The sequence below is a fragment of the Scyliorhinus torazame genome, chromosome 15, assembly GCF_047496885.1.
Source record: "Scyliorhinus torazame isolate Kashiwa2021f chromosome 15, sScyTor2.1, whole genome shotgun sequence".
NCBI classification, from domain to species: Eukaryota; Metazoa; Chordata; class Chondrichthyes; order Carcharhiniformes; family Scyliorhinidae; genus Scyliorhinus; species Scyliorhinus torazame.
The window spans coordinates 177,981,538-178,005,794 of record NC_092721.1 but is presented as its reverse complement, the minus strand read 5'-3'; the positions used below and the strand labels follow the sequence as shown (position 1 = coordinate 178,005,794).

The window sequence follows — 24,257 nt, the reverse complement described above, 5'->3', positions numbered from 1 at the left end:
AAGGTACCCACCACAACAGAAGAGTAAGAGAAAAAAAAAAAACAACAAAAAAACAGGAAAAGACTATTCGAAAGGGGGAAAAACTGCCCACAAAAAATACACCACTAGGCACCTTTAAAGCAGTAAACAGTCAACCTGCAGTCCAGGCACAGTAGGCATCCCTTCAACCAGTAATTCTCGGACCCTTGCTTGCGTCCGTGGGTCCTTTTTTCGAGGACCAGCCCCTGATCCCTCACAAAGTCCATCGCTTCTTCGCGCTCGGAGAAGTAGTGGTGTTGGCCCTGATGCATAACCCAAAGACGGGCCGGGAAGAGCAGACCAAACTTCACGTGCTTTTGAACAACACCTCCTTAACTTGTTTTAAAGGCTGCTCGCCGCCTGGCCACCTCCTGGCTTAGGTCCTGGTAAATGTGAAGGACACTGTTATTCCACGTGCTGCTCTTAGCCCACTGCAGCACCCGCTCCTTCCCCACAAACCTGTGGAACCTAATCGCCATCAGACGGGGGGGCCCCCCCCCGGACGCACCTGTCTTGCCTGTACTCTTGTGTGCCCCCTCCAGCTCCGGCGGTCGCGGACAGGCTTCAGCCCCCACCAGCTGCATCAACGCTGTGGCATCAGCTCCCTCTGCCCCCTCCGGGAGGCCGATGATCCTCGGATTTTGTCTACGGGCTCTATTTTCCAGCTCCTCTACTCTGTCCAACAGTCTTCTCTGTCTCTCCTTCAACCCGTCGACTTCTAGCGCAGCAATCGTCCTGCGCGTCCGCCTGCTTCCTCCACCGCCTCCTTAACTTTTTTGTCCTGGGCATCCAGTCTCTGGTTCAGCTGATCCACTGCCTTCTGAAGTGGATCCAAGTTATCCCGCTTCAACGACTCAAAACTGCTCTTTAATCACATGCAGCATGTTTTCCAGCGCCTGCTGGATCGCCGGGTCCGAGGTCCGCCATCTTTGCTCTTGGGTCAGCTTTCCCTGCACCTTGCCTTTGTCCCTTCCTCTCCCGTTTCCATGCAGCTCTGCTCGCTCCTTTGCAGCCCCCCCCGCCCCCCCCCCCCCCCCCCCCCCCCCCCCCCCCCCCCCCCCCCGCCCCCCGTGGCCGTCCTTTCAGCGCTCACAGCCCCGCAAAACCTGGGAACCAGGTCCTCAAATCCCGCCGGAGTGAGAGCCCCTGAATGTGCGACTCACTCACTTATTGCCGCCACCGGAAGTCGAGGAGTAGCATTGTTAATCAAGGATAGTACAATGGCTGCAGAAAGGCAATTTGAGGAGGATTTGTCTACTGAGGTAGTGTGGGCTGAAGTTAGAAATAGGAAAGGGAGACTTCGGGTGCGGCGATGACCAGCTAAGTCGCACGTTTCGCAGCTCCCGGTGGAAAGGACTTTTGGGCTCTTAATAGGAGCCCCAACGGCAATTGTAACGGCTAAAAACACTGTGTGGGTAAACCAGAAGGGAATCCCCCCTGGACACGGATGGAAAAAGGAGAGGAAAGTGGCCGGATTGCGGTGGATCCTCTAGAGCAGCGGCAAGGAAGGCAAGCACAAAGCAAGATGGCGTCGGAAGGAGACAGTTTAATATGGGGGCCCTGACCAACAAGAGTTCCTGCGGCGTTGCGTGGAAGAACTTAAAAAGGAGATGAAGAAGGAGCTGTTGGCCCCGATATTACAGGCGATTGAAGGGCTAAAGGAGGAGCAAAAGACCCAGGAGCAGGAGCTTCGGGTCGTGAAGGCAAAGGCTGCTGAGAATGAGGACGACATACAGGGCCTGGTGGTGAAGACAGAGATGCACGAGGCACAACACAAAAGGTGTGCGGAAAGGCTGGAGGTGCTGGAGAATAATGCGAGGAGGAAGAATTAAAGGATTCTTGGTCTTCCCGAAGGTGCAGAAGGGGGCGGACGTCGGGGCATATGTGAGCACGATGCTGCACTCGTTAATGGGGATCGGATGGCCCCGACGGGCCCGTTGGAGGTGGAGGGAGCCTATCGAGTATGGCGCGAAGACCGAGGGCTGGAGAAATTCCTCGAGCCATAGTGGTGAGATTTCTCCGATATAAGGACAGAGAGATGGTCCTCAGATGGGCAAAGAAAACCCGGAGCAGTAGGTGGAGAACGCGGTGATCCGCGTATATGAAGATTGGAGTGCGGAGGTGGCGAGAAGGAGGGCAAGCTTTAATCGGGCCAAGGCGGTGCTGCACAAAAGGAAGGTTAAATTTGGAATGCTGCAGCCGGCAAGACTGTGGGTCACACATCAAGGGAAACACCACTACTTTGAAACGGCAGAAGAGGCGTGGACATTTATTGTCGAAGAGAAACTGGAATAAGCGGGCTAGAAAAAGAACGTTTGGGACAAAGTGGTGGGGCGAATATGTGGGGTGAAGAGGGGGGGAAAAGGGGGAAGAGATGATTTCCCAAGTTGTTAATCCTGCGACCCTGTAACTTTTCTCTCTTCCCCATGTCGTGGGGGGAGGGGGGGGGAGGGAGGATGAGGAGCTGGGGGCGCCGGCCATTGGGGGCGGGGCCAAATGGGAAGCGCAGGCTTTGTTCCCGCGCTATGGTAATCATGGCGGGAACAGGGAAGCAGGAAGGAGGGGGCCTCGCACAGTGGGAGCCGAGGTCACGGGGGGGAAGCTGAGGTCGGCCAGAGTTTGCTGACTTCTGGGAACAACATATGGGGTGCAATTACGCTAGTGAGGGATCTAGCGGGGGGGGGGGGGGGGGGGGGGTTAACTGGGTTGCTGCTGCTGGGGAGAAGGGGGAGCTGGTATGGGGTGGGGTGGTCGGGGCGGGAGGGTGCCGTTGGGGGGAGATACGGCTACGTGGGAACCGGGTGAGGAGCTAGATTGAAAAAGGAGATGGCTAGTCGACAAGGGGGGGCGGGTAAAGAGCCCCCCAACCCGGCTGATCACGTGGAATGTGAGAGGGCTGAACGGGCCGATAAAGAGGGCACGGGTACTCGCACACCTAAAGAAACTTAAGGCAGATGTGGTTATGCTGCAGGAGACGCATCTGAAACTGATAGACCAGGTCAAACTACGCAAAGGATGGGTGGGGCAGCTGTTTCATTCGGGGCTAGGTGCAAAAAACAGGGGGGGGTGGCTATACTAGTGGAGAAGCGGGTAATGTTTGAGGCAAAGACCATAGTGGCGGATAGTGGGGGCAGATACGTGATGGTGAGTGGCAAATTGCAAGGGGAGGCGGTGGTCTTAGTGAACGTATATGCCCCGAACTGGGATGATGCCAACTTTATGAGGTGTATGTTACGACGTATCCCGGACCTAGAGGTGGGGAAGTTGGTAATGGGTGGAGGTTTTAATACGGTGCTGGACCCAGGGCTGGACAGATCGAGGTCCAGGACCGGAAGGAGGCCGGCTGCAGCTAGGGTGCTTAAGGACTTTATGGAGCTGATGGGAGGAGTAGACCCCTGGAGATTTAGTAGACCTAGGAGTAAGGAGTTTTCGTTTTTCTCCTATGTCCACAAAGTTTATTCACGGATAGACTTTTTTGTTTTGGGAAGGGCACTGATCCCGAAGGTGACAGGGACGGAGTACACGGCTATAGCTATTTCGGATCACGCTCCACATTGGGTGGACCTGGAGATAGGAGAGGAAAAAGAACAGCGTCCACCCTGGAGAATGGACATGGGATTATTGGCAGATGAGGGGGTGTGTTTAAGGGTGAGGGGGTGTATTGAAAGGTACTTGGAACTCAATGATAATGGGGAGGTACAGGTGGGAGTGGTCGGGGAGGCGCTGAAGGCAGTGGTTAGAGGGGAGCTGATATCTATTAGGGCACATAAAGGAAAGCAGGAGGGTAGGGAAAGGGAGCGGTTGTTGAAAGAACTTCTGAGGGTGGACAGACAATATGCGGAGGCACCGGAGGAGGGACTGTACAGGGAAAGGCAAAGGCTACATGTAGAATTTGACTTGTTGACTACGGGTAATGCAGAGGCACAATGGAGGAAGGCACAGGGTGTACAGTACGAATATGGGGAGAAGGCGAGCAGGTTGCTGGCCCACCAACTGAGGAAAAGGGGAGCAGCGAGGGAGATAGGGGGGGTGAGAGATGAGGAGGGAGAGATGGAGCGGGGAGCGGAGAGAGTGAATGGAGTGTTCAAGGCATTTTATGAAAGATTACATGAAGCTCAGCCCCCGGATGGGAAGGAGAGAATGATGTGCTTTCTGGATCAGCTGGAATTTCCTAAGGTGGAGGAGCAGGAGAGGGCGGGACTGGGAGCACAGATTGAGACGGAGGAAGTAGTGAAAGGGATTGGAAGCATGCAGGCGGGGAAGGCCCCGGGACCAGACGGATTCCCAGTTGAATTCTATAGGAAATATATGGACTTGCTGGCTCCGCTACTGATCAGAAACTTTAATGAGGCGAGGGAAAGGGGGCAGCTGCCCCCGACTGTCAGAGGCAACGATATCGCTCCTCCTAAAGAAGGAAAAAGACCTGCTGCAATGCGGGTCCTATAGGCCTATTTCCCTCCTGAATGTGGACGCTAAGATTCTGGCCAGGCTAAGCCTGATACAATTTAAGGTGTTACACAGGGCGCATATGACTGGAGCACGGCTCAGTAATTTTTTGGGATAGAGGATAGGTGTGCGAGATGCTCGAGAAGCCCAGCGAATCACACCCACATGTTCTGGTCATGCCCGGCACTACAGGGGTTTTGGGTGGGGGTGGCAAAGGTGCTTTCGAAGGTGGTGGGGGTCCAGGTCGAACCAAGCTGGGGGTTGGCTATATTTGGGGTTGCAGAAGAGCCGGGAGTGCAGGAGGCGAGAGAGGCTGACGTTTTGGCCTTTGCGTCCCTAGTAGCCCGGCACAGGATATTGTTAATGTGGAAGGAAGCCAAACCCCCGGGTGTGGAGACCTGGATAAACGACATGGCAGGGTTTATAAAGTTAGAACGGATTAAGTTCGTACTAAGGGGTTCGGCTCAAGGGTTCACCAGGCGGTGAACTACCTCACAGAAAGATAGAGGGAATGGAAAAGAAGACGACAACAGCAGCAACCCGGGGGGGGGGGGGGAAAATCGGACGGACTCTCAGGGATGTTATTGCATATGTATAGGCACTTGTTTTAGGTAATGTATATTGGACTGTTGGATTGTATCTTTGGAGAATATTTATTTTTGACAAGGCAGTTGCCATTTAGTTTGGTTTTTGTTTCTGTTCATATATTATTTATTTATTTGTTTAAAACTGGCCACTGTTATTTATATTGCTTTATTGTTGTTTAAAAGAAACACTACGTACTGTTATGTTTGGCCAAAAAATCTTGAATAAAATATATTTTTTAAAAAAAAGAAACCGGAAAGGAGCGGTCATTTTGTTAGGAGTTTTCTATAGGCCCCCAAACAGTAACAGAGATGGGGATGAAAAGATTGCAATGCAGATTTTGGATAGGTGCGGTAGTCACAGGGTAGTTGTCATGGGTGTCTTTAATTTTCCAAATATTGATTGGAACCACTATAATTCGAATAGTTTGGATGGGGCTGTTTTTATCCAGTGTGTGCAGGAGGGTTTCCTCACACAATATGTGGATTGGCCGACAAGAGGCGGGGCCACATCGGATTTGGTACTGGGTAATGAACGAGCCAAATTGTTAGATTCGGTTGTGGGAGAGCACTTTGGAGATAGTGACCACAATTCGGTGACTTTCACTACAGCAATGGCGAGGGATAGGAACATGCGGCAGGGCAAGGTTTATAACTGGGGGAAGGGTAATTACAATGCGATTAGGCAAGAATTGGGGAGCATAAGATGGAAACAGGAACTGTCAGGGATCGGCACAATTGAGATGTGGAGCTTGTTCAAGGAGCAAATACTGCGTGTCCTTGATATACATGTCCCCGTCAGGCAGGAAGGAAATGGTCGAGTGAATGAATCATGGTTTACAAAAGAGGTTGAATGTCTTGTCAAGAGGAAGATGGGGGCTTATGTAAGGATGAGAAAACAAGGTTCAGTTAGGGCACTTGAGGGATACAAGATAGCTAGGAAGGAGCTCAAGAAAGGGCTTAGGAGAGCTAGGAGGGGGCATGAGAAGTCCTTGGCGGGTAGGATCAAGGAAAACCCCAAGCCTTATTACACATATGTGAGGAATAAAAGAATGAACAAGGTGAAGTTAGGACCGGTCAAGGACAGTAGTGGGAACGTGTGCATGGAGTCTGAAGATATAGGAGAGGCCTTAAATGAATACTTTGCTTCAGTGTTCACAAAGGAGAGGGGCCATGTTGTTGAGGAGGATAGTGCGATACAGGCTAGATGGCTGGAGGAGGTAGATATTCGGAAGGAAGATGTGTTAGAAATTTTGAGAAGCCGGAGGATAGATAAGTCCCCTGGGCCTGATGGGATATATCCTAGGATTCTTTGGGAGGCGAGGGATGAAATTGCAGAGCCTTTGGCTTTGATCTTTATGTCCACACTGTCTACAGGAATAGTGCCAGAAGACTGGAGAGAGGCGTTTGTTGTACCCTTGTTCAAGAAAGGAAAGAGGTATAACCCTGGGAATTATAGGCCAGTTAGTCTCACTTCTGTCATAGGTAAATTATTGGAAAGGGTCCTGAGGGATAGGATTTATCATCATTTGGAAAGATACAGCTTAATCCAGGATAGTCAGCACGGATTTGTGAGGGGTAAGTCTTGCCTCAAGTTTGATTGTGTTCTTTGAGGAGGTAACTAAGTACATAGATGAAGGTAGAGCAGTTGATGTCGTATACATGGATTTTAGTAAGGCGTTTGATAAGGTGCCCCATGGTCCGCTCATGCAGAAAGTAAGGAGGCATGGCATAGAGGGACATTTGGCCGATTGGATCAGTAACTGGCTATCACACAGAAGACAGAGGGTGGTGGTAGATGGTAAATTTTCATCCTGGAGCCCAGTCACCAGTGGTGTACCACAGGGATCAGTGCTGGGTCCCCTGCTATTTGTGATTTTTATCAATGACTTGGATGATGGAGTTGAAGGTTGGGTTTGTAAATTTGCTGATGGCACCAAGATTGGTGGAGTAGTGGATAATGTGGAGGGCTGTTGTAGGCTGCAAAGAGACATTGATAGGATGCAGAGCTGGGCTGAAAGTGGCAGATGGAGTTTAACCCTGATAAGTGTGAGGTGATTCATTTTGGTAGGATAAATTTGAATGCGGATTACAGGGTTAACGGCAGGATTCTGAAGAATGTGGAGGAGCAGAGAGATCTCGGAGTTCATGTCCATAGATCTCTGAAAGCTGCCACCCAAGTGGATAGAGCCGTGAAGAAAGCCTATAGTGTGTTAGCATTTATTAACAGGGGGATTGAGTTTAAGAACCGTGAGGTTATGCTGCAACTGTACAAGACCTTGGTTAGACCACATTTGGAGTATTGTGTGCAGTTTTGGTCACCTCATTATAGGAAGGATGTGGAAGCATTGGAAAAGGTGCAAAGGAGATTTACCAAGATGCTGCCTGGATTGGAGGGTAGGTCTTATAAGGAAAGGTTGAGGGAGCTAGGGCTTTTCTCATTGGAGCGAAGGAGGATGAGAGGTGACTTAATTGAGGTTTATAAGATGATGAGAGGGATAGAGTGGTCGTTCAGCGACTTTTTCCTCGGGTGGATGTAGCTGTTACAAGGGTGCATAACTATAAGGTTCATGATGGAAGATACATGAGGGATGTCAGAGGTAGGTTCTTTACTCAAGAGAGTGGTTGGGGCGTGGAACGCACTCCCAGATATGCTAGTGGAGTCGGACACTTTAGAAACTTTCAAGCGGTTATTGGATAGGCATATAGAGTGCACTAGAATGATTGGATCTTAGTTTCAGACTAGTTCGGCATAACATTGTGGGGGAAGGGCCTGTACAATTCTATGTTGTATGGTGCTGCCAATGCCTCTGATGGAAAGGCTCCTTTTGCTCTCGGGATTAGAGGAGGGTGGCACATCGAGCATTTATGAGCGGATTCTGGCAGAACTTTTGGCTTCAGTGAAAGGGGTAACGGCCACGTGGGAGGAGGAGCTGGGGACGGTAATAGATGAGGCCCTTTGCAGGGTGAACGCTACATCTTCATGCACGAGGCTGGGTTTGATCCAGCTTAAATTGTGTTTAAGGCACACCTGACCAAGTCTAGGATGAGTCGTTCCTTCTTGGAGGTGGACGATAGGCAAGAGCGCTATTCTGGGGGTCCGGCCAACCACGCGCATATATTCTGGTCCCAACCTCGAGTTTTTGGGTCTCTTCTTTAACATCATGTCGGCAATTTTGAATATTGAACTGGAGGCCTGCCTGGTAGTTGTCATATAGGGGTGTCGGACTCGGCGGGTCTGCAGATGGGTGCTCCAAAAGGGTGCGGGGAGGCGAATGTTTTGGCCTGCGGCTTGATGATTGTCTGGAGGCGGGTTCTGCTAGGGTGGAGGTCTGCATCTCCACTTAGCACCTCCATATGGTTGGAGACTTGATGGGGGTTTTTGAACCTAGAGACGGTCAAATACACCGAGGGTTCAGTCGAGAGATTCTACCGAAGGTGGCAACCTTTTATAGTTTACTTTAAGGGATTGATTATGGTCAGTTGTTTGGGGGGGGGGGGGGGGGGTGAAAATGGTTGTGTTGAAAACATTTTTTTAAAGTTGGATGAGTTGAAACTTATTGAATGCAAGTGCCAAACCAGAGAAAACACTGGAATAGTACAGTGTGGAGGAAACAAAGACATGTGGGAAGTTTCAGTGGCATTGTGCTGACACAGGGGCAAGGAGTGAGCAGTTGCCGAAGTAGATACTCTGGGAAGGACATTCAAAACACTACTTTATTCTTTCTAGCTTTTAATGAAATTTATTTTGGAATAAACATGTTAAAAACACTGATTGATGGGTAACTGCTAGATCTCATAAGATGGTTATGTTATAAGCTCTCTCTTTCAATTTAAGGTAAAATAGAATGCCCTGAAATGGGGTTGGTATGAAGTTGTAATGAACTCTGCCTGGCTTCAGGCCCATGTAATCTGGTCGCCATGGGGATAGGTACCCAGATAAAAAAATTATTGAAAGTCAGGTGCGAACCCTAACTCCTGGACATTAAAGGAGAAGCAGTTAACCTTGCTGCTGGTACGATCTCAGAGGCAGTCAGACCCAAAGTAGGCATTGCATGCCAGGCAGAAGAAAAGGATTGATTTTGGGTTATTCACGAAGAGGAGGGCTGGTGAGTACTCTTGTTTGAAGAATCTGAATTAAAGGCTAAAGAATCACCAGTGGGTGCCTAGCTGTTGGAAATCTACTCAATTATGCACTGAAGTTCGAGTGAAAGAAACTTGTTTAAAAGAAAACTGAAGGGCAGCACGGTGGTGCTGTGTTCAGCACTGCTACCTCATGACACCAAGGACCCGGGTTCGATCCCAGCCCACTGTCCATGTGCTGTTTGTACATTCTCCCCGTGTCTGTGTTGGTCTCATCCCACAACCAAAGATGTGCAGGGTAGGTGGACTGGCCTTGCTAAATTACCCCTGAATTGGAAAGATTGTTTAAACTGTAAAAGAAAGCTGGAAGATATGCACAGGCGGAACAGGGAGGAAAGAGCCTGTTGAATCACTGGGGGACATTTGAGACTTTACATACAAGGTTACAAGTCTGCTGGTAATGTGACATAACAGTCATGCTAAGCAGTTACTGGGAACCAGGAATAACTTTTCTGTAGTTCAGTGTATTATTTGCCCAAGTAATAATATTTTGGTCAATGATGATTTTAGTAGGTTTGTTACAGTAAAAGTCAATCTTGCTGTGCGATTCTTTGAATGGGTCATTGGGAAATTCATATCTCTTAACAGTTATAGGTCTCTACTGGAATCAGATCAACATCTCGTAATAACAGTGTCACTGGCTTTTATTACTCATGGAAGCGCATAAATGAATTGGTCTATTATGCACAAATAGGAAAAAAGTACAAACCTTTAAAAAAAAAGAAAATGCAACCGATGATTTACAGGAATAATAGAACAGAAAGGCTACAACTATCAGAAAAGGCTGAACAGACTGCAGCTCCTTTTCTAAAAAAAAATGTGGAGATGCCGGCGTTGGACTGGGGTGAGCACAGTACGAAGTCTTACAACACCAGGTTAAAGTCCAACAGGTTTGTTTCAATGTCACTAGCTTTCGGAGCGCTGCTCCTTCCTCAGGTGAATGAAGAGGTCTGTTCCAGAAACACATATATAGACAAATTCAAAGATGCCAAACAGTGCTAGGAATGCGAGCATTAGCAGGTGATTAAATCTTTACAGATCCAGAGATGGGGTAACCCCAGGTTAAAGAGGTGTGAATTGTCTCAAGCCAGGACAGTTGGTAGGATTTCGCAGGCCAGATGGTGGGGGATGAATGTAATGTGACATGAATCCCAGGTCCCGGTTGAGGCCGCACTCATGTGTGCGGAACTTTGCTATAAGTTTCTGCTCGGCGATTCTGCGTTGTCGCGGGTCCTGAAGGCCGCCTTGGAGAACGCTTACCCGGAGATCAGAGGCTGAATGCCCTTGACTGCTGAAGTGTTCCCCGACTGGAAGGGAACATTCCTGCCTGGTGATTGTTGCGCGATGTCCGTTCATTCGTTGTCGCAGCGTCTGCATGGTCTCGCCAATGTACCACGCTTCGGGACATCCTTTCCTGCAGCGTATGAGGTAGACAACGTTGGCCGTGTCGCACGAGTATGTACCGCGTACCTGGTGGGTGGTGTTCTCACGTGTAATAGTGGTATCCATGTCGATGATCTGGCACGTCTTGCAGAGATTACCATGACAGGGTTGTGTGGTGTCGTGGTCACTGTTCTGAAGACTGGGTAGTTTGCTGCAAACAATGGTTCGTTTGAGGTTGGGCGGTTGTTTGAAGGCAAGTAGTGGGGGTGTGGGGATGACCTTGGCAAGATGTTCATCGTCATCAATGACGTGTTGAAGGCTGTGAAGAAGATGTTTGAAGGCAAGTAGTGGGGGTGTGGGGATACTTGCCTTCAAACAACCGCCCAACCTCAAACGAACCATTGTTTGCAGCAAACTACCCAGTCTTCAGAACAGTGACCACGACACCACACAACCCTGTCATGGTAATCTCTGCAAGACATGCCAGATCATCGACATGGATACCACTATTACACGTGAGAACACCACCCACCAGGTACGCGGTACATACTCGTGCGACTCGGCCAACGTTGTCTACCTCATACACTGCAGGAAAGGATGTCCCGAAGCGTGGTACATTGGCGAGACCATGCAGACGCTGCGACAACGAATGAACGGACATCGCGCAACAATCACCAGGCAGGAATGTTCCCTACCAGTCGGGGAACACTTCAGCAGTCAAGGGCATTCAGCCTCTGATCTCCGGGTAAGCGTTCTCCAAGGCGGCCTTCAGGACCCGCGACAACGCAGAATCGCCGAGCAGAAACTTATAGCCAAGTTCCGCACACATGAGTGCGGCCTCAACCGGGACCTGGGATTCATGTCACATTACATTCATCCCCCACCATCTGGCCTGCGAAATCCTACCAACTGTCCTGGCTTGAGACAATTCACACCTCTTTAACCTGGGGTTACCCCATCTCTGGATCTGTAAAGATTTAATCACCTGCTAATGCTCGCATTCCTAGCATTGTTTGGCATCTTTAAATTTGTCTATATATGTGTTTCTGGAACAGACCTCTTCATTCACCTGAGGAAGGAGCAGCGCTCCGAAAGCTAGTGACATCGAAACAAACCTGTTGGACTTTAACCTGGTGTTGTAAGACTTCGTACTAAAAAAAAAAAATGAGAGGGGTGATCTGATAACGATCTTTCAAAATGACCAAGGTGTTTGGGTAGCGTAGACAGAGCAGGTATGCTGTTCTAGAATGAGAGGTCATACATATAGGTGGAGAGACGGTACATTTAGAATTGAGATAATGAGGAACTACTTCTCCCAGAGGTAGTGAATTTGTGGAACTCGCTGCCCCATAGTGCAGTGGTGTCAGTCATTAAATGGTTTTCAAGAAGGAGATAGATAGCTTTCTGATAAAAAGAAACGGGTTAAACAAGTATGGGAAACAGGTAGGCAGGTAAATCGAGACCAGGAAGAAATCAGCCGTGATCTGATTGAATAACAGAGCAGGTTCAAGGGCTGAAATGCCGACTTCTGTTCCTAATGTCCACCTCTGGAGTCCTGAAGTAGGAGCCGTTGTGTTTAATAAAGAAATTAGAAAAACTCGCAGTGAATGGCGCCACTGTGGAATTTGCTACAAGGGTGGTTAAAGTGATGCGGGAAAGCTAGATAGGTACAAAGGAGGAAAGAACACAAATATGCTGATTGAGTGAGATGTAAATGCAGTGGAAGGAGGTTTGTGTGGAGCACAAACAACAATGACCTTTTGCAATTAATTCTATTTGAGTGACTGCAAATCAGACAGAAAGATCAACACACAACAGATGGATGAACTCACCTCTATAATCTCAGTCTGTACATGTTTTGTCCAGAAGGCCTGTGGAGGGGTTGTTACACTTACTGCTACAAAACTATTAGGCTTCCGGTCCAAGGAGGGAGTGATCAATTCACTGCAAGCTATAGGAACAGGAACAAACCAAAGCATAATCTTGTCTTTATTAGTATTTAAAATGGTGAAACCGCTCTTCATTTAAATGTTGACCATATTAATGGAACTGTAGTCAGCAGCTCTTTGCAAATACCGTGGGAACAATTATTTATTCCAGTATTTCATTGGCGTTAAAGTAATATGCCCATTCGATGCTCTGCTTAAAGTACATTTGTATGTCATCTAAACAGCAACTAATAAGAAAAATAGGAACACAAGAAGACCAATCACTTAAGCTCATTTTGCCATTCAATGAAATCATGGCTAATCTGTACCTCAACTCCAGGTATCCGTTTATGCTCCACATCCCTCAAAACCCTTACCCGATATAAATCTATCGATCTTAAAACTAAAAATCTCAATTAACAGAGCAATTCCCTGATCAGCTCATACCTTTCTTAAATGGTCAATCACTCCACCACTGACGGTAGATTCCAGTAACACCTCCACAACTGAAGGGTATTAATTACCTGACTTATTTCTCCATCCATTCAAATAATGGAGTGACATTTACAAGTCTCAATCCAATAAGCACAACTCTTGAATTTGGAGAGTTTTGGAATGACTAGCTGATCAGCATTTTCTTCACATATTTCTTTTAATAAGCGAGGGTGAAAACCAAGTGGTCCTGAAGATCTGTCTAAATTAAGTACCATTATTTTCTCCATTACGTATACTAATGTTAAATCCAGACTTCCTCCCTTTGACTATTTTTAGGTTCCTTTGTGCCATGGTATTTTTCCACTCCTCGTCTGAGATACACTTACTCTGTGAAAGAGCACGCAATTTCCTAATTGTCCATTATAGTCCGACCAGTATTCATCACCAATGAGCGCTCTTTCCTTTTAAATCACGGTTTCCCTGAATGTATTTATAAAAACATTTCACCGTTGACATCTAAAATCCCTATATTTGATAAAGTGAGTGAAGTAAATGTTTAGGGTGGCAGATAAGCAGGATTGGCAAGGCAGTATATATTATATATGCATGTGTGCATGCATGCAGAGAGAAATCGGGCAGGTCAATTATACAGATGCCGAGGAGTTAGACCAGGATTTTTCTGACTAACATTTCCTGGGTAACTGTTCAGGTAAGTAAATCAGAGTCTTGTGGAGCACGGAAATTGTCCAAAGTTAAAATTTCATGGACTCTTCCCAAGGGGGCCAGTGTGCCAAGAACCCAAAGTGCATCTTGCGTCGTATATCCAGTTTCTAACATCCTGGAGACCAGAAGATCTGGGTCAGAGTTAATGGTTTAGATCAATGACCTTTCATCAGAGCCAATGGGTGAAAGGTCATAAACTTGAAACATTAACTCTGTTTCTCTCTTTATATATACTGCCAGAGGTGGGGGCGCAGTGGTATTATCACTGGACTGTAATCCAGAGACCCAGGGTAATGCTCTGGGGTCCCAGGTTTGAATCCCACCATTCAATACAAATCTGGAATTAAAAGTCTAATGATGACCTTAAAACCATTGCCAATTGTCGCAAAAACCCATCTGGTTCACTAACGTCCATCAGGGAAGAAAATCTGCCATCCTTACCTGGTCTGGCATACATGCAACTCCAGACCCACACAGCGATGCGGTTGACTCTAAACTGCCCCCCACTGAAATGCCTAGCAAGCCACTCAGTTCAAGGGCAATTAGGGATGGGCAACAAATGCTGGCCCAGCCAGCGATGCCCACATTCCAAGAACAAATTTAAAAAAGCTCTACTGACTATTTCTAGTATGTTCTGTTTTTATTTTAATATGTACTGTTTTTATTTCAGATTTCCAGCATCTGCGCCACTTTGCTTTTGACGTACGTACTTCCAACTTGTCATTAAAAAAGCTCAACAGCAGTTTGCATGCAGATCCAACTGCTCTTCTATACACAAGTGTTTATTGAACAAAGTCTGAATGCAGAGCAAGTGTGAGGGAAGAAGATAGATTGAAAAATACAGCAAATACAAGTAACAAATAATGTTGAAAAAAAATGTCTCCTACCCACCTAAACTAAATTCCAAAATGGGTTCATCTGGATCCTGGCTGTTAGCTAGAAAAGAACATGGATTTGTCAGTAGAATACTACTTCATAATACCAAAGAATAGAACAAACCAAATCAGAGCTCAAATCATAACAATCAGCTTTGGAAGTATACAGCGATGAGTAACTTTGTTGGCATGCCCCAATTGACAGAATAAGCTCACTGACTAAAATTAGACAATCTTTGCCATTTTAACCTCTTTTACTAGCAATATAAAGAAGGATCAACTATGGCAAGTATAGAGAGAGATGCAAGGCTCAAAAACTCCAGGATCCAATACCTGTATTGATGGGCTATTAATTTTGTTAGTGGTACATTGTTTTCTCACTAGCTTGAAACTAGCACCCACGAATGACACAAGAACAAGCTGACAAATGCTCAGGTCATTTGGGTGGTATTTTATTTAAGTTGATAGAGAAGCCCATGTTGGTGAAACAGCACTCACCCTTCCTTCTTTTTTTACTTAATCTGGTGCTAGTAACAGAACAGCATTAAGTAAGATGATATTTTTGTTTCGTTTGAAAAGTAATGCCGTGCATTTTGGGCATCTGTATGCTACCCATTAGATATGGGGGATTGAAATGAAATGCATATTGGAAGGGTTATTACAAATGAATTCACAGGAAAACGGAATTGATTTTTGTCCTCAAATTTGCAGCTTACTATACTGATGAAGTAACGTACCAACACAAAATCTCTGAACTCTCAGGTAATCTGAAGGGACGGAGAAAAAGGACATTGTAATTCCGAAGGAAAATAATTAATTCAGTTGAAAAGTATATATATTTTTTTAAACTCTAAAGGAAACCTTGCCAAACTAAATAGTGGATTTTGTGCAAGAGCTCAAAACATGAGGAATAGGAATAGCCTATTTGGCCTTTTGAGTCTGCTCTGCCATTTAGTAAGATCAAGGGTGATCTTCAATTCCAATTCCACCTTCTGCACGATCTTCATATCCAATAATTCCCTTTGAATGCAAAAATCAATCTGTCTAAGTCTTGAATACATTCAGCAGCTAAATTTCCAGTCTAATTTCAGAAGACTTCCACCTCTTTGAGTGAGGAAACTGCTCATCTCAATCCTAAATAGCCGACCCCATAATCTGGGACTGTGGCCCCCTCCTAGCTCTAGACTCCCCGAGCAGGAGAAAGATCCTCGCACTATCAACCCTCCGAAGCCCCAAAAGTTTGAAATTCATTGAAGTTCAGCCGACGAGTAACAACTTTAAGAGCAAGAAACAGAGCACAAACTAGGTTGTGGATGGCAAGGTGAATAATGTTGAGAAGATTTAAGATGTAAACAGTAAATTCACTGCACCAACACCACAATACAAAACCCATCCATTTGGCATTTCAGAGTGAAATAATTTGAAATTAATGAATGAAAATCACTTATTGTCACAAGTAGGCTTCAAATGAAGTTACTGTGAAAAGCCCCTAGTCGCCACATTCCGGCGCCCGTTTGGGGAGGCTGTTATGGGAATTGAACCGTACTGCTGGCCTGCCTTGGTCTGCTTTCAAAGCCAGCGATTTAGCCCTGTGCTAAACAGCCCCTGGCTGCAAAGTATACATTCACCAAGGATCAAATATCTTTAATGGTTATATTCATCAAAAGATCGGAATCATTTGTTAAGTTGGGTTAAAGGGCTTTTAGATCATAAAACTATTAAAAAAAAATAGGAACAGGAGTAGGCCATTCAGCCCTTCAAACCTGCTCTGCCATTTAATAAGATCATGGCTGACCTAACACTTAGATCCACTTTGCTGCCTCTTTTCTGTAACGCTCAATTCCCCTACTGATTAAAAACTTAGCGATTTCAGCCTCAAAAATGTTCAAAGGGCTTGGCCACAGCTTCCTGAGGTAAAGAATTCAAAATATTCCTTTTTGAGAGAAGAAATTCTTCCTCAAATCCATCTTAAACGAACACCATTTATTTTGCGACTATGCCCTCTGCTCATACACTCTCCCACAAGTTTACCCTGTCTGACCCCCAAGAAACTTGTATGTTTCAATCCTATCACTTTTCTTCTGAACTGGAGTACAGATCCAACTTGTTTAATCTTTCCTCATATGGCAGGCCCTCCATACCTGGGATCATGTTAGTAAACCTGTGTGCTGCTCCAATAACAACATATCTTTTCTTAAATAAGGCGACCAAACTGTACACAGTATTCTGAATATGGCCTCACTAGTACCTTGTACAGTTGCAGCAACACCCCTTTTCTTTTATACACCAGCCCCTTGAAATAGTACAGTGTTGCCATTATGTGAAAATGTTCATGCAATACCGCCCTGGATGTGATGAAAAATGATCGCAGCAGCGAATAATAATTTATTAGATATTTTAGCATTTACTTATTCTTTCACACAGTTTCTGGTTAAGAAAATACTGCATTCATATCTATAAAATTAATACCCTGATTTATAATCATCCATGTCGACTGATTAGACAATTTGAAGAAATTGTGCTTTACAGCTGGGATTTAATTGGAGGAAGGAAGGGTCTTTCATATTTAGATTTAATTGTTTTGCCAGCACTAGTTTCTCAAGAGTAGACCAGTAAATTAAAAGGCTGGATGCGCTATAAATGTCCTGCTAACTAATTTTCAAAAATGAGACATTCAAGCTTACAACAGCTGAAACTTATTTATATCATAAAAAATTTCCAGTAAAGGTTCTTTGAAGCCAAGGCAATGTCTTTCAAAAGGAAAGCACTCATCAGCTAATCAACAGTCTACTGCGATATTTTACAGGTCACCACAAACGATATTCCAACAAAATGGTTTCATTTCCCCAAATGTTCATCTGCGACTTGAAAGCAACAGCTTCAATAGAAATGTACACAAAACCCCTCACCTGCCAGAGATAAACCTAACAGATCTGAAGACATCTCAAACGTTGAAGCGCGCTGCATGGATCTGGCTTTAACATTGTGCCGTGGGCTTTGTTCATTTGTTGACATTTTTTCATTAGTAATATTTTTTTTTCTTATGCCAGTCTTTATATCTCTTCAAGAGTTCAAGCTGCACGTTCCTTCCTTCATGAAAATAAACAGATAGGTGTTTTTAGGAACTTGGATTTCTCAAAGTAAGTCACGAGTATAGCGTGAAGACATTTATCTTTGAGACATATAACTTTGAGACATTTATCTCACAGATCCCAAGTATGATCTCTCAATAATGATAAAGAATAATGTGTGTTATGCACCACTCTGCACAGGACTGTCAGGTTCAATGTGGAAAATTCAGGGACTGATGCATGGCACAAACGCCACACATTCAGGTCATATCGATTATATTTGGGATGTTGCTGAAAGCACAAGTAGCACATCTCCCTTTTTGTTTTTATTTTATTTGATGAAGGGATGTGGGCTTCCCTGGTTAGCCAGCATTTATTGTCCATCCTCAAGTACACTTGAGAAAATGGTGGATGAGTGGCCTTCCTGAACTGCTGCAGTCCATGTGGTGTAGGTACACCCATAGTGCTATTTGGGAGGGAGTTCTAGGATTTTGACAAAGTGGCAGTGAAGAAACTGCGATATATGTCCAAGTCAAGATGGTGAATGGCTTGGAGGGCAGCTTCCAAGTGGTGGTGTTCCCATGTCTCTGCTGCACTTATCCTTCTTTCTAGATGGTAGCAATTGTGAATTTGGAAGATGCGGTCTAGGAGGCCTTGGTGAGTTCCTGCAGTGCATCTTGCAGATAATACACACTGCTGCTACTGTGCGTCAGTGGTGGAGGGAGTGAATGTTTGTGGAAGGGGTGCCCAATCAAGCAGGCTGCTTTGCCCTGGATGGCGTTGAGCTGAAGAGAGTTGTTGGTGCTGCACTCATCCAGGCAAGTGGAAAGTATTTCATCACATTCCTGACTTGTACCTTGTAGATGGTGGACAGACTTTGGGGAATCAGGAGGTGATTTTACTTACTGCCGGATTCCTAGCCTCTGACTTGTTCTTGTCGTCACGTTATTTATATGATTAGTCCAGTTCAGTTTCTGGTCAATGGCAACCCCCCAGAATGCTGATAGTGGGGAATTCAGTGATGGCAATGCCATTGAATGTCATGAGATGATGGATAGATTTGTTTTGTTGCCAATGGTCATTACCTGGTATTTGTGTGGAACTAATGTTACTTGCCACTTGTCAACCCAAGCCGGGACATTGCTGCTTTTGGACATGGACTGCTTCACTATCTGGGTAGTCGCAAATGGTGAACATTGTGCAATCATTAGCTAACATCTCCACATCTGACCTGATGAGAGAAGGAAGATCATTGATGATGCAGTTGAAGATGGTTGGGCCTGACTTCCGGGTGCGGCTATGCAGAGCTAGGTCGCATATTCAGTAGCTCCCGCTTGGAATGGACTTTTGGGCTCTTTTACAGGGCCCCCACGGCATTTGTTTGACATTTCCCGGTGTGGCAAAAAGACTGCAGCATTCCCCTGACAGTGTCACCCAGGAATGTTATGTCTTTTGGCTACCAGACCCGGCAGAAACAGTAAAAGATTTGGCTTTGGCTGCAGGTTTAGACAAAAGCCTCTTCCAGTATGCAGGCGGGGGAAGGGCAAGCTTAAAGCTGCAATCTGACTTGACTCTATCAAAGGTGAATTCTAGCAGCAGAGGGAACAACTGTGAAAAGATCTACCAAGGCCATTGAAGAAGCAGGGACGAGGCTTCCGGTGGCGGCCATGGAGGAGTAGGTCGCGCATTCGGCAGCTCCCATCTGGAACTGACTCTCAGACCTTTTTCAGGAGTTTCCATAGACTTTTTAAACGGACCAGAGGTGTAACGGCCAAAGGAGCAGCACTGGAGCAACGGGAGAAGCGAGGGAAAGAAAACAAAATGGCGGCAGCCAGGGACAAAGGGGAGCTGCAGGAGTTCATCAAGCGCTGCTTCGAGGAGCAGCGCGAGGAGTTGCGCAAGGAGATGTTGGCGCCTATGCTTTCGGCAATTGAAGGACTCGGGATCACCCAGAAGGTCCACGAAGCTAAGATCCAGGAGGTACAGAAAAGAGTCAGTCAGAACGAGGACGAGCTTGTGGGCCTGGCGGTGAGAGTGGAGCAGAACGAGCGCTACACAAGAGGTGGGCGGGAAGACTCGAAGACCCGGAGAACAGGTCGAGGAGAAAGAATCTGCGAATCCTGGGTCTCCCTGAGGGAGTGGCGGGGGCTGATGCCGGGGCATGCGCGAGCACGATGCTCGAGACGATGATGGGCACGAAGGCCCCTTCGAGGCTGCTGGAGTTGGACGGGGCACATCGGGTGCTGGCGATGAAGCCCCAGGCAAATGAACCACCAAGGGCGACGGTGGTGAGGTTCCACCGGTTCACAGACAGAGAGTGGGTCCTGAGATGGGCCAAGAAGGAGCAGAGCAGTAAGTGGGACAATGCAGAGATCCGAATATACCCGGACTGGAGCACGGAGGTTGCAAAGCGGAGAGCGGGTTTCAACTGGGCCAAAGCGGCGTTGTACAGGAAAGAAGTGAAATTTGGAATGCTGCAGCCAGTGCGACTGTGGGTCACATACAAGGGCCAACACTATTACTTCGAAACGCCTGAAGAGGCGTGGACCTTTGTACAAGCCGAAAAGTTGGACTCTAACTGAGGGTTTGTGAGGGTAGGGGGGATGTTTGAGGTTTGATGTGTGATGGTTGTTGTATATAGGGGGTCAATCACGCGCAGGAAACGTTACATGGGCTGGGGGAGAGAGACAAGGCCGCGACAGGAGCCGCGCCAGAGGGGGCGGAGCGGGCTTTGGAAAGCGCGGGGTGTTTTCCCGCACGCGGGAAGAAAGGCGGGAAGGGGAACGAAGGAATGCATATGGATTGGGAGACTCCCACGCGGGGAGGTCAATGGGATAGCGGGGGAAGCCGGGGTCAGCAGGCGTCAGCTGGCTTACGGGAGTGAAATGGAGGGAGCAAAAAAGCTAGACAGGGGTTGCTGCTGCACTGGCCGAAAGGGAATGGGACACAGAAGAGGTGGTCGGGACGGGGATCCCCCCTCCGGGGGACTGGAGGGTGAGGGAGGCGTGGACACGGGACTGGCCCAGAAAAGGAGATGGCTAGTCGGCGGGGCGTGGGGGGGTGAGAGCCCCTCCAATCTGGCTGATAACGTGGAATGTGAGGGGCCTGAATGGGCCGGTGAAGAGGGCTCGAGTGTTCGCGCACTTAAAGGGACTGAAGGCGGACGTGGCCATGCTCCAAGAGACACTTGAAGGTGGCGGACCAGGTCAGGCTAAGAAAGGGATGGGTAGGACAGGTATTCCACTCGGGACTGGACGCGAGGAAGAGGGGTGGCAATATTGGTGGGAAAGCAGGTGTCATTTGAGGCCAAGACTATTGAGGCGGACAATGGAGGGCGATATGTAATGGTGAGCGGTAGGCTGCAAGGGATGTGGGTGGTGTTGGTAAACTTATACGCCCCGAACTGGGATGATGCAGGATTCATGAAGCGCATGTTGGGGCGCATTCCGGACCTGGAGCTAGGAGGCCTGATAATGGGAGAGGACTTCAATACAGTGTTGGATCCAGCACTAGACCGCTCCAAATCAAGGACTGGAAAGAGGCCAGCGGCGGCCAAGGTACTTAGGGGGTTTATGGATCAGATGGGGGGAGTGGTACCATGGCGGTTTGCAAGGCCGCAGGCCAGGGAATTTTCTTTCTTCTCCCATGTACACAAAAGCCTACTCCCGGATAGATTTCTTTGTTCTGGGTAGGGCGCGCATCCCGAGGGTGGAGGGGACGGAGTATTCGGCTAGAGCCGTTTCGGACCATGCCCCACACTGGGTGGAACTGGAGCTGGGAGAGGAGAGGGGCCAACGCCCGTTGTGGCGGCTGGATGTGGGACTGCTGGCAGACGAGGTGGTGTGTGGGAAGGTGAGGGGGTGTATCGAAAGGTACTTGGAGGCCAACGACAACGGGGAGGTGCGGGTGGGGGTGGTATGGGAGGCGTTGAAGGAGGTGATCAGGGGTGAGCTAATTTCCATTAGGGCTCATAGGGAGAAGGCAGAGGGTATGGAAAGGGAGAGGTTAGTGGGGGAGATTTTGAGAGTGGACAGGAGATACGCAGAGGCCCCGGAGGAAAGATTACTTGGGGAAAGACGACGGCTCCAGACGGAGTTTGACCTGTTGACCACAGGGAAAGGGAAGGCGGAGGCACAGTGGAGGAAAGCGCAGGGGGCGACCTACGAGTATGGGGAAAAGGCTAGTCGGATGCTGGCACACCAGCTCCGTAAGAGGATGGCAGCGAGGGAAATAGGGGGAGTCAAAGATGGAAGGGGAGTGCGATGAAAGTAAACGAGGTATTCAAGGCCTTTTATGAAGAGCTGTACAGATCCCAGCCCCCAGTGGGGGAAGAGGGGATGAGACGATTCGTAGATCAGCTGAGATTCCCGAGGGTGGAGGAGCAAGAGGTGGCTGGTTTGGGGGCACCAATTGGGTTGGAGGAGCTGAGCAAGGGTTTGGGGAGCATGCAGGCGGGGAAGGCCCCGGGACCGGACGGATTCCCGGTGGAGTTCTACAGGAAGTACGCAGACCTGTTGGCCCCGCTACTGGTGAGGACCTTTAATGAGGCAAGAGAGGAGGGGATCCTGCCCCCGACAATGTCGGAAGCGACAATTTCTTTGATCCTAAAGCGGGACAAGGACCCACTGCAATGTGGATCGTACAGGCCGATCTCGCTCCTCAATGTGGATGCAAAGTTGCTGGCAAAAGTGCTGGCCACGAGGACCGAGGACTGTGTCCTGGGGGTAATCCACGAGGACCAGACGGGATTTGTAAAGGGCAGGCAACTAAACACCAATGTGCAGCGGCTCTTAAACGTGATAATGATGCCATCGGAGGAGGGAGAGGCGGAGATAGTGGCAGCTATGGACGCGGAGAAGGCCTTTGACCGAGTCAAGTGGGAGTACCTCTGGGAGGTGCTGCGCAGGTTTGGGTACGGGGTAGGGTTTATCAATTGGGTTAAGCTCCTTTACAGAGCCCCGATGGCAAGTGTAGTGACGAACCGGCGGAGGTCGGAGTACTTTCGAATGTACCGAGGGACGAGGCAGCGGTGCCCCCTGTCCCCCCTGTTGTTCGCATTGGCGATCGAACCATTGGCCATGTCATTGAGGGAGTCTAATAAATGGAAGGGGTTGGTCCGAGGGGGAGAAGAGCATCGGGTGTCGCTATATGCGGATGACCTGTTGCTGTACGTGGCGGATCCAATGGAGGGGATGGTGGAGGTCATGCAGACTCTAAGGGAGTTTGGGGAGTTTTCGGACTATAAGCTCAATGTAGGGAAGAGTAAGCTCTTTGTATTACAGGCGGGGGAGCAAGAAAGAGGGATAGGGGACCTACCGCTGAGGAGGGCGGAGGGGAGCTTTCGGTATCTGGGGATCCAGATAGCCAGGAGTTGGGGGACCCTACATAAACTGAATCTGACGAGGTTGGTGGAGCAAATGGAGGAGGATTTCAAAAGATGGGACATGTTACCGCTCTCGCTGGCGGGTAGAGTGCAGTCGGTCAAAATGGTGGTCCTTCCGAGGTTTCTGTTTCAGTGCCTTCCCATCGTGATCACGAAGGCCTTTTTTAAGAGAGTAGGCAGGAGTATTAAGGGGTTTGTGTGGGCGAATAAGACCCCGAGAGCAAGGAGAGGGTTCCTGGAACGCAGTAGGGACCGAGGAGGGTTGGCGCTGCCAAATCTGGGGAGCTACTACTAGGCAGCAAATGTGCCGATGATCCGCAAGTGGGTTATGGAGGGAGAGGGGGAGGCATGGAAGAGGATGGAGATGGCGTCCTGTAAAGGAACGAGCCTGGGGGCGTTGGTGACGGCACCGCTGCCGCTCTCGGCGACAAAGTATACCACGAGCCCGGTGGTGGCCGCAACGCTAAGGATCTGGGGCCAGTGGAGACGGCACCGGGGTGCAATGGGAGCATCGGTGTGGTCCCCGGGGTAACCACCGGTTTGTCCCGGGGTAGATGGACGGGGGGTTCCAGAGCTGGCACCGGGCGGGGATTGGAAGAATGGGGGACCTGTTCATCGACGGGATGTTTGCGAGCCTAGGGGCACTGGAGGAGAAGTTCGAGTTACCCCCGGGAAATGCCTTTAGATATATGCAGGTGAGGGCTTTTGTGAAGCGACAGGTGAGGGAATTCCCGTTGCTCCCGGCACAGGAAGTTCAAGATAGGGTGATCTCGGGTGTATGGGTCGGGGAGGGCAAGGTGTCGGAAATACACCAGGAGTTGAAAGAAGAGGGGGAAGCGCTGGTAGAAGAGTTGAAGGGTAAATGGGAGGAGGAGCTGGGGGAGGAGATCGAGGAAGGTCTGTGGGCTGATGCCCTAGGTAGGGTTAATTCCTCCTCCTCGTGTGCCAGGCTCAGCCTGATATTTAAGGTGGTCCACAGAGCGCACTTGACGGGGGCGAGGTGGAGTAGGTTCTTTGGGGTAGAGGACAGATGTGGAATATGTTTTGGTCATGCCCGGCACTGGAGGGGTTCTGGAGAGGAGTGGCGGGAGCAATATCTCAGGTGGTGAAAGTCCGGGTCAAGCCAAGCCGGGGGCTAGCAATATTTGGAGTAGTGGACGAACCGGGAGTGTAGGAGGCGAAAGAGGCCGGCATTCTGGCCTTTGCGTCCCTAATAGCCCAGCGAAGGATCTTGCTGATGTGGAAGGAGGCGAAGCCCCACAGCCTGG

The 24,257-nt window shown here is 48.4% G+C and overlaps 1 protein-coding gene across 9 annotated transcripts in view; it reads right to left on the bottom strand.

Moving 5' to 3' along the window:
- Positions 1–24,257, bottom strand: part of LOC140392026 (inositol polyphosphate-4-phosphatase type I A) — a 249,394-nt gene that overhangs the window by 109,165 nt on the left and 115,972 nt on the right. For all 9 annotated transcript variants that reach the window (XM_072477194.1, XM_072477195.1, XM_072477198.1 and 6 more), the window contains exons 3-5: positions 17,445–17,625; positions 14,552–14,596; positions 12,407–12,525 (exon numbers count right to left, since the gene is read on the bottom strand). In XM_072477194.1, the coding sequence (XP_072333295.1) occupies positions 12,407–12,525; positions 14,552–14,596; positions 17,445–17,550 (270 nt within the window). In that variant the 5' untranslated portion in view covers positions 17,551–17,625. The remainder of the gene's footprint in view (positions 1–12,406; positions 12,526–14,551; positions 14,597–17,444; positions 17,626–24,257) is intronic.